Below are 11,441 nucleotides of genomic sequence, written 5' to 3'. Positions count from 1 at the left end.
AAATAAAAGCACAACAAAAAGTAAGTTGGTATGGCTGAGAGATATGCTTTATATACCGTACATAAGACTATCACTGAAGATGCTGTGGCGCCATGTACTGGATTATAAAGTGTGCTCAAACAGACAGCGTGATTTCAGTTTGGGCAGTACAACTAAAGAGCCGATAAGGGCCCTGCTGAAGGGGCCCTAAGAGGAACTTCCAAATGTCAAGTGTGTGTTTATTTTCTCTCTTAAAACTGCAATCTGGTCATTTCTATATGTTTAAAAAAATATTCAATATGACAGAGTATTGTCTATTGTGAAGCTGTTATTGCAGTGGAAACGTCCTTGACCGACCAGAAGAAAATATGATGAAATCAGTTACTCATTTACTTAGTGTACTTATGATTAAGTTACCTTACTTTACTGTGGCGTTTTTGCACATTTCACAGTAAAATGTGTTAATTATAATGGGAGGTAACTTAAATGCTTTGCATGCTGGTTTCCTGAGTTAGTGTAGCCAACTTTTGTCAAGTGTTAGCTTTGGGTGTAACTGAACAATTGTAATAAGCATGAAAATGCTGCTGCTGTATGGCAATTAATCCAAGGTAAGTGATCAATTTGAAAATATAGGCCTGTCTGTATGCTTATATATAGCTGAGAAAATACAAAAAATGAACTCAATGAATGGGCTGAAGTGACCCACCATAATTTGAAATATCATCAGGACTGTAAATTTGGAAAGTACGACAGTACGTTGTTTTATTTTGTAAAATTAGGACCGGGAATTGTCTGTAAATTAACTGTAGCTTGACGGAAGTACGCTGCTCAATTGACTGGTTAAACAGGTTCTGACTGCGGCGAAAGGGCACTTCACACAAAGTGAAAAGGAATTGGATCCATGCAGCTCTTGCCGCTTTATGGAGAGTGCTGAGGCGACCTGCCGCATCTTAACAGCAGGAAGTGCCCATCAGCTCTCACATACTGATCCCTTATTTGCATAACACCTGGGACTTTTCTGCGTTCATTTGCGTGGCCTGCGAATTGGGACAGAAAACACCGCACAAAGTGACATGATCTTTGACATTTAGCAAATCTGAGAAATAAGACTTCTTCGGTTTATTCACCCGTGTGTGTGTGTGTGTGTGTGTGTGTTTGTGAAAGTGTGTGTGTGCGTGTGGGGCTGGCTTGGGTTGTTACAATTATCTTTCAAGGCATACAACATGCAACAGGGCAAAATTGCCATGCTTTCTACTTTTACTCTACTCCATTTCAGAGGGAACATTTCTTTAGAAATTAAGATCTTTGCATACAAAACATATGAAGAGCATATAAACATGTTTTGTTATAAATTAAACTATCCAACAGCATACACATATAGAGCTGAAAAGATTAGTCGATTAATCAATTATTCAATCAATTTCTGGTCGACTGACACAAAATTTACTTGTATTTGCAAAATGTATTTATATTTTGAAAAGCGTTTTTCATGTGAAACCATTTCATGGGTCCATCTTCCAAAATGTGAGGATTTGCTGTTTAACCTTTTAATTATTTTAATTATTTGGATTTATTTTGAATAATTTTGAATGCACTGTTGGTTGGACAAAACAAGCATTGTAAAGGTGTCACTCTCTAACTGTGAAGTCATTCCCCACTATTTTCAGAAATTTTACAAACCAAACAATCAGTCAATTAATTCATAATGAAAATAATCATTAGTTGCAGTAAAACAGTAACAGTAAAATTCTGCCTTTACATTAATGCATGAGTAGTAATAATCTAATATATAATAGTCACAGGTGACATTTCTCTGTATTGAGTATTGAGTACTTTTAATACTTTAAGTACATTTTCCTGATTATACTTACATACTTTTAAGTAACATTTTCAATGCAGAACTTTTGAACAGGGTATTCTTTTTTACAATGTGGTATTTGTGCTTTTACTTAAGTAAAGGATCTGAATACTTCCTCCACCACTGCATTTCAATAGCCCAGAGCTCCACCTCAACCTGCTGCAATATTTAAATGCTGTTTACATGTTAGTGCTTCAGTGGTAATAATGCAACAGTATATTAGCACTGATGGCTTGTAGGCTTCGCTCTGAAAGGGTTCATTCTGTAGGATGGCTACTTTATGATACTTCAGTGGGCCCACAGTAGGCTATTTTTACATTGTGGTATTGCTACTTAACCCAGATAATGAGCACTTCTTCCACCACTGCTAATTATAGCCTATATTTGTCACAATACAACAACGACAAATGCCTACTTGTTTTATTATCATTAGTATTATTACGCTTTAATAAATGTGGACATATTTCAGTATTTTCAGATAGTGCTGTAGAGCTGAGGGGTTGTCCATCGCCCCCTGGTGGACGTTTCGAGGAACCACTTCACACCCTCCTCTGGCTCACAGGACGAGTTGTCATGGCAACTGTACAGCATGTGCTTACAAAAACAAGAGCTTGACCGTTCACCGACAGTTCCCTCGACATTCGACATCTACGACGCCATCTTCTTCTTCTAGCATTTATCCGAGAAGAAGACAGCAGGTACTCGCGCGAAGACAGAGAGAGAGTCGACGATGAGCGGAGCCAAAGCCCGCAGCGACGCGCCTGTTGCTGAAAATGTCCCCGGCGGCGGGCACAGCACTGCGGCTCCTCCGCGGGACCGCAAGCCCGGCGGAGGGGTTCTGAAGAGGCTCAAGTCCCGGAGGAGCCAGGTGGACAGCAGGCCCGTCACGGAGGAAGACCTGCGGACACAGAGTGGACACATCACGCCGGAGGATGTGCTGGGGCTGCGGGTGGCTACGCGAGGTTTGAGTCTGTTGTTTACGTGGACCCAATGATGCTTAATGTGCTGCCTCTGCCGAGTGAAGTATCTGAACATGATGTAACCGAGAGTCCACAGCCTACACAACACAATCAATCCACACATTACAGAAAAGTGAGCACAGGACGTACAGTTGAACAGGCTAAGATGTCATTTGAAAATGGAGATAAGATTAGTTTGGTATTTTATTATATCTGTTATAATTATCTGAGAAAATACACCTCTGACATCACAAACAGTTGTCAGACGTCATTTGATATATATCTTTCACTCGTGGAGAAACATTTGGAATTTAATAGTGGGAAGCATGTGTGACATAAAGGTTATCTGTGGTGTCACTTTTATTGCACTAAAATCTTACTATGACATCAAACTCTTCGTAAAATGTCATATGCAAATAACCTCACAGAGCACTGCTGTGACATCACAGGCAACGACTTTCTGTATGGTCTTCATTAAGAAATAAAAATAAAAATGACGACAACGTGGTAGTTTCTCATCCATGTTGTAGCCTACATTTGCAGCTGTTGAGGCAACATATGATATTTGAAAGGAAAAATAACTGTAAAGATTAAATCAAAGAGAAGGGCACTGTTCATGACATGATGAAATTGTGAAGTCAAAAGTGTCTTTTAAAAAACAGCACACATAATGGGTATGTTATTGTTGCCTTCATACGCGCCTATTTTCCTGTGTAACTCTGTGATGACACAGTAGCCCCACAGTGACCATTAAAGCTTTGTCTTAGCTTATCTCAGTTTATGGTTAGGGCGCATATGTATGTTTATGTATGCAAAGTTACGCGTGTCTGTGTTCAAGCCAAAACTATGTCACCTGAGTGTTAACAAAGTCAAGCACAGTGTTTTGCATGCTATCTTTGTGCCTCTTTGTGCTTTAAGGGTGTGCTTATTAACTACAGTGGCTTGAAAACCATTTCAATGATTACAACAACCTGTCTGTCATTGTTGCAGGGTACCTCTGTAAACCCGAGGACAACGTGTATAACATCGACTTTGTACGCTTTAAGATCAGAGACCTGGAGACCGGCACTGTCCTGTTTGAGATTGCCAAACCCCCGCATACAGGTAAGGTGTATTAGCCCACTCCTTGTGCTGTTTTATTGTAGTGTTTGTTCTGTGATGCAAATTAAGCCATCGACTGTGAAGTGTCTGGCTTCTGAGCACTTGAAATGAATGTACTGACCCCGCTGACAACTTGTTCTCGTTATCAGCTTCAAGTGAATGTCTCTAAGCATGTTGTCAGGTTCAGAGGCATCCATCGCTGGTTATTTGGATCAAAAATAGCCCTCAGTGTGGATTGTTTCAAATGTCTCCTGTGGTCCTGCGTTGTGGGTCTCAGACGACGATGAGGAGAACAGAGAGGCAGACGCCAGCGCAGGCCGGTTTGTACGCTACCAGTTCACCCCGGCCTTCCTGCGACTGAGGACCGTGGGAGCAACGTGAGTGACTCACACATCCCCAACACACACCTAGGAAAAACACACTCACCTGTTCCATGCACAAACAATGAAAACAATTGCAGCGTTGTTTCTATGAGCCAGACCAGTGCAGTATGACTGTAATAACTTTATTACTACGCATGAACGGACCTGCTGTTGTAACATCTCAGTCTCCCTCCTCTCTGAATTACTCAACCAGGGTGGAATTCACAGTTGGAAACCGGCCTCTAAACAACTTCCGCATGATTGAGAGGCACTACTTCCGCGATCACCTGCTGAAGAGCTTTGACTTTGACTTTGGCTTCTGTATCCCAAACAGCCGCAACACCTGTGAGCACATCTATGAGTTCCCTCAGCTGTCTGAGAGCCTGGGTGAGTCATCTTTTCCTAACACACAACCATTAGGTGTGTCGTTATTATGTTTAAAAACAATAAATCCATATTAGGATTATCTTGAAGTATACTGTGTGTTATATGATGCACTCTAGCTCGGAAGAGATTGTGTCACCTTTTCCAAATGTTGAATATCTTGGAGGAGATAGAAGATCTGTGTGCCATGCAAATACCAAAAGAACCGATCAGCAGTTCTGACTATACATAATGCCATACTGGCTGTAAGGAGAGCCCCTTAAAGGAGGTGTTTGACTCCTTCCTTGTCTCGTGTCACAGTGGAGAATTTAGCAAAAGTAAACATTAGGTTACCATTGGTGATGGAGGGATGTGCATCCAACATTAGCAATAAAATCTTTAATTTGTGTGCCAGAATATTGCTCCATATTGTGAATGCATGCATTTTTATGACCCTCATTTATGGTATATGGGATAGTATGTCATCATGGTGGCGTCTGTGTGTATGTAGACATCTTATCTGATTATTATTATTATCTGATTTTGGAGAACCTTGCTGCATAAATGTGCATATTACTGAGATTCTTGAAACCACTAATAGAATACCTACATGCCGTGTGTGCATTGAGTTATTGGTCGCTGCAGTCGTTCCTCCACTCCATACTGGCCATAAAAAGAGACCCCCTCCCAGCGCGACGACACTGTAACAAACATGTGGAACAAAATCCACAGAGTAAAAAGTTCAGCTGAAGCGAATATGAGGCTTCAGCAGCCTGAGCTTGTTAAATGAAGTGGGTATCTTCTTCCCTGTAGTCCATCTAAGTCCATCTAACTGGAGGACAAAAGAGGGAAAACAAAAAACAGAAAATATTTTCTCCATAAATCACTATTAAGTTTCACCATAATCAGTGAATAACAAAGTTGTGTTTTTGTACAGTAATCAGTGAGTAATCAGTGGGAGACTCATTCCTCCCAAATGTACAACGGAGCGACACAGGAGATCATTCCTGCCTGTGGCCATCAAACTGTTCAACTCCTCCTTCTGAGTGTCTGAGAAACAGACACTCTTTTTGATTCTGGACTAATTTCCCCTCGGTCAACAACTACTACCTCATTATTTATTCTATATTTATATTTATACTTCAACTGTGCACTACTGACTGTTACTGACTTAAAATTACAATAATCTGTACAATAATTCACTAGTGCAATACATATATATACATTGTTATTGTATATATTTTGTACTTTTATTTTTCACTTAAATATTGTAAATGTGTATATTTTTTATTTTGTATTTGTGGCCTGCTAAACAGTAAATTCATTCATGTATTTGGTCTTTGCAAACGGAAATGATGTACGTGTTTATTTGCATATAGAGCGGGGAAGTGAGATCCGATCACAAGTGGTCACAGGAGACGCATGTTAATGCCAGGTGTGAACAGGGCCAAAATGTATTGCCGGTGTTGCGTCCCAGCATCAAACCTACATGCAACCACCAGGAAGTATCCCTCTGCCGCAATTACACTTGATTTGAACTTAGACTGCTGAAGCCTCACATTAGCTTAGGCTGAACTTTAGAAAGCGGAACAAGTGTACATAACACGCGTGTGTGAGTATCGTATTAAGACAGACTCAAATAAATCTGAAACCTTTAATGCTATCACATAAAATGTTCATATACAACCACTTGTGTTATGTGATGACTACGGTCTCATTAATATTATCTAATTATTTCCCTCATTAATTGCCTATCCAGCGCCACTGTCTTGTGTTATGTTGTGATATTTTTGTTATTATGGAGGGACATTAGTGCCAAATGTTTGGAGTGGTCGCCCCAATGTGAATCAAAGCTCGTCCCGCTGAGCGACAGAGCCACCGAAGCATTCAAACATTTCAAGTGCTTCATCAATAATTGTGACCCAATCATCTCAGGTTGTTGTTTTGTTTGCTTGGATATTTAAAAAAAAAAAGCCTTTGTTGGGATCAATGACGTGCCTGTGTTGTCTGTTTTTCAGTCCGTCAGATGGTGGAGTGTCCTTATGAGACCCGCTCAGACAGCTTCTACTTCGTCGAGAACAGACTGGTCATGCACAACAAAGCAGACTATGCTTATAACGGAGGACAGTGATATCTGCCTGCTAGCATGCAAACACAAACACACACACACACACACACACAAACATGTGCATGCACACACGTACTTACATTTATAGATATACATATACACACCAATGCATGCACATGACTGAACACACAGACAGTCCGTTCTCTCATACATGCACAACCAGCTACAGACACGGTTGAATTGCCTCTTGTGTTTGTAAAGATGAATTGCCATTCACTGCGATCATTTTAAGTGGGGTGTAGTTGATATTGCAGGGGGGTCAATATCAGTCTCTGCTCCGATGTCCAAACAGGACGCTTCTGTTAGAAAAAGGTTCAAAACGGGTTCATTTGATCTGTTTTTAATTATGGACAGATCTGTGTTTAAACCAAAAGAGGACTCAGCACTCCAGTGACGTGTGTCTCAAACAGACCAAATGGTTATTAGATAGATGGTTAGTCTCCTCTTAGCAATTTTAAAAGTGTCCTACCACCCCCTCAACACACACACACACACACACACACACACACACATACACACACACACACACACACACACACAGACATGCACACACTCAATCCCCAAGTGACACACATAGTGTTTACGCAGTGTTTGTCAGAAGCAGCTGTTCTCAGAGCTACCGCCTCCACAATCCACTCCAGACAATATCGGGGGAGAAAGAGAGAAACCATCCACAAAAACACTCCTGTCAAACACACATGGTCACTCCTGCGATCCCCTCCCCAGCTCCCGCTCCTCTCTCGCACACACACACACACACACACACACACACACACACACACACACACACACACACACAGACACAGACACATCACTAATAGTACTGTATAAGATTTTGATCAAAGGTCTCTGAGATTGTTGCAATTGTCTGTTTAACGGTTTTCTCTGGTTGATAGCAACATGGAGATAAATCAGGTAACGGTGAACTACGATGTAACTGGGACCTTTGACTGCGACCAAACAAAAGACGTTAACCTCATGTGATGAACAGCAGTCAAAAAGGACATTTCAAGTAGAAAATGCTCATAAGTTCAGAGAGTGGCAGAAATGATCTGATATCATGATGCATGTGATGATATAACAAACAAAACAAATGACAAAAAGGGAAAAGATTTGTAAGAAATTATCTGGTATTCAGTGTGGGGAAAAAGTGTACTTTGGTCTTTCTTTCCCATCTGAGTTTAATTAGCTGTATTTTTTTAACCATTCCTTTATCACGCACATCTTAATACATCAAAATCAAGTTGGAACAATGTCTGGAAATTGAGGGGTCTTTCTTCTAGCTAGATAGTGTACTTCCTCTTTGTACTTTGTAAAACTTTGGTGTTCAGGGTTAAAGGTGGTGTTTGTAAAAAATAAATATATATATATAGTTTGTAAAAAGTGATAAAAGAAAATAAATGTACATTTTCAGATACAAGACATGTGTTGTTTGCTTCATTTGTGAGAGTGAGTTGAGCTGATTTTGGTTGAAGGACAAGAAGTAAAGTCCCAAAAGTGGCCACTAGGAGGAGTTATATTATAACTAGGTTACAAATGAGTGCCACTGGTTTCAGTTTAGGTTCATGTTTGATTGTGGAAAAGATCACAGCAGTGGTTTTTATTATTATGCTGCGACATGTTGACACTCATATCTGGTATTTGCTTTAAAACTTCAGATGGGGTCATGATCTGATCCCTTTATATCCGTCTGTGGCTGTACTTTCACTGCAGAGGGGACATAACACTGATGATATCGTTTTAATTCCACGTCATTACTTTATCTACGGGCCACAAGTGAAGCGCTAGCATGGCACGCAATACATTTTGAAATTTGTTCAGGATTGTTACACTTTGATCATCCATTTTTTTGGAGTCTTGTGGGATTTAAACCAAAATCTGAGCCTCTCTCTGTTTATTCTTTCTCAGGCTGTTTCCTCCTATCTCTGTGTTCATCTCTGGATCTCTCTCAGCCTCTCTCAGTTTCCAGCTCTCATGCCCAAAATCTCATGGTCTGTTCTCCCTTGCTTCTCCTTCTCCGTTTTCTCTCTCCACACCTATGCAGCTCTCCCTCCCTCGCTCTCTCCGCTCTGTTTTTCCCTTTTCTTTTCCTCCTCTCTCACCTGGTAACCAGACCTCTGGAGAGGAGTGTTGAGTTTCCACTTTCCCAGAGAAGAGGACAATCTGAGCCACACAAAGAGCCACAATGGACCCCCTCTGCTCTCTCCTCCCTTCACTCGGCCGCTGCACAGCTGCACACACACTCACACTCACACACAGAGAGAAACATACACTGAAATATATAAGAATACATACACCCTCTGCTTGTTATTCGCCCTTTCCCATTTACCTCCTAATTTTCTTTGTATGAAGCTTTCCATCATCTTTTCTCCAACTATCAACCAACTCTATTTAACTCCTGCTTCAGTGCTGTTTCCCTGTACGTTTTGGTGCTTAATAAAGCTGAAATGTTCTTTGTTACATTGCTGATTTAATTACTTTAACATTGACGATTGTCATCTGTCCAAAACATTGCATGGTTACATCAGATTGGGGCTGTGAGATGATTGGCCACTTTGTTATATATTATTGGGAATCTTTGTTTTTGTAGCTGTGGCAAGGCCATGCAAACAGGAAGAGGTCCGAAGTTTAATATAAATACAAATGTGTCTTTACAGCGGTAATTCTGCACACTCTGGGGCAGCCGAATTTAGCTGTAAACACAATGTTGACATAGTATCACTAACATGTTAGCATGTTAGCAAACAACTGCCAGCATTTAGCAACATTTAGAGTCGTGTTTGTGATCACCGGACAAATGCAATTCCAATATTCACACTCTATTTTGGTCTCCACCAACTTGTGAGAAAAATCTTATCAGAGTTTTTTCATTTAAAACAGCTGATGAGAGCGGTGAGACTGAATCAAAACACTGAAGTTATGGGTCGTAAAACCAGAACAATGAGCTGAAACACGCTGAATTGTTAAGTAGAGATGAGGGGAGCTGCAGAGTTGGGTGTGTTTGTCACTATGAGCGACCCCTGTCACATTACACATAATTTGATCCATTGTTTACATAAAAATATTGATTAGTGCAGCTTTTATGATGACATTATCACCTTTATAAACAGAGAAATCACAAAGAGATGTTTAGTTAGACAAACTTACCACCTCTGGAGAGGTTTAAATGTGTATATTACTTTCCCACGTGATGCCATAGACATTTAGCAACTAAGCTAAACTATGCTAATCTCACAGTTTATCATCAAATGCTTCAAACAGCCTGTAGATATTTAAAAAAGGCATCCATAAGTTTACTCAACACACGTTTCCCAAGAAGTGAAAAAAAACCTTGAAAATGCATAAAATATAATGGTGTGAAGATCCAATGTGTCAGTTGCTGATTACACCACAAAGCAGGGTGCAATTTAACTGTGAGCTCATAAATCAATAACCACAGCCTCCCATCAGGCTGTAGGGCCTGCACACTGAAGCACGCAAGTAAAGCAGCTGTCGCCACGTGTTGGTATCATACAAATCTCAATGTATCCAATTTGAGTGTTTACAATTAGTGTACGCACACACACATCCACAGCAATAAATACACACACTTTCCAACTTTCCAGGGATGATTTGTGTGTTCCCAGGCCTTCGTGGAACACATTTCAGCAGTCAGTCGTGGATCAACATGCACGCACCGGAAACGACTGGACAGGTGGGATAAATCAACCTCATTCACCCCCTCCCCCTACACACACACACACACACACACACACACACACACCTATCTTTGTAACTGGCTCTCTCATATATCCTGTTCAGTGAATCAAACCACATTGAGATTAGGAGTGAGAAGCACTGGTTTATTGAGGTTCCCCTGAAACACACACTCACACACACACACACACACACACGCATCTACACTCAGGCAGGGGGACAGGGGGGGACAGTGGTCTCCTATAAATAGCAGCTAGGAATGGCGTTGATAGGTCCTGTGAAAAGAAATGGAGGGGGGAGTGGAAAAAGGATTAAAAGAGATACAGGGACGCACTGAAACTCCACTTGTTTGTGTGTGTGAGAGAGAGTTTGTGTGTGTGTGTGTGTGTCTAAGATACTTTGGAGAGAGGTGGTATGGATTTCTTACTACCAACAAAATTTCTCTCCCATGGACCACCCTCTCTTAAAAAACACAACACCATCCATCCACTCTCTCTCTCTTACATACTGTATACACACTTCCCCATCCTCTCTCCTGCTCCTGAGGCCCTGGTGTGAAATCCATCATGTGTTAACACCACATTACCCGCAGCGCGTCTCCCGACAAAGAGATGATGAGTCACGGCATAGTCCTCTCTTTTAAGTCAGCACGACGATCGTCTCAAAGATGGTCGTGACTCCTCTTCTGTATGTGTGATGATGTCATTTCCAGCAATTGCTTGTTGACATCACCACCAAAAAATCATCATCACTACTACCTCAGTGTCGACAAAGAAACACTTCAAAAAAAGCATTTTATTAAGTATGTGTCACTTTTAGAAGAGCATCTCATTTTGGATTGAACGGATGCTGTAATTTAATGTCATGCCAAGCAGGGCTTTGTAGATGTGACAAAAGATAGCAGATAATTAGTTATCTGGGAGTTAATAATGCACTGCAGTGATGGATAGACAGTCCTTTAACAAACTGTGACTCCCATACCAATTTCCACGGTG

The 11,441-nt window shown here is 40.9% G+C and overlaps 1 protein-coding gene across 1 annotated transcript; it reads left to right on the top strand.

Moving 5' to 3' along the window:
* Positions 1 to 2,567: 2,567 nt before the first annotated feature.
* Positions 2,568 to 6,753, top strand: LOC139282664 (protein unc-119 homolog B-like). Its single transcript, XM_070902483.1, has 5 exons — positions 2,568 to 2,799; positions 3,787 to 3,900; positions 4,175 to 4,274; positions 4,474 to 4,646; positions 6,641 to 6,753. Exons 1-5 carry the CDS (start codon positions 2,568 to 2,570, stop codon positions 6,751 to 6,753), a joined length of 732 nt encoding a protein of 243 aa, XP_070758584.1.
* Positions 6,754 to 11,441: the final 4,688 nt, after the last annotated feature.

The sequence above is a fragment of the Enoplosus armatus genome, chromosome 3 (genome assembly GCF_043641665.1).
Source record: "Enoplosus armatus isolate fEnoArm2 chromosome 3, fEnoArm2.hap1, whole genome shotgun sequence".
Lineage (NCBI taxonomy): Eukaryota > Metazoa > Chordata > Actinopteri > Centrarchiformes > Enoplosidae > Enoplosus > Enoplosus armatus.
Note: the sequence above shows the minus strand (reverse complement) of the source record. Positions and strands in the feature narration are given on the sequence as shown.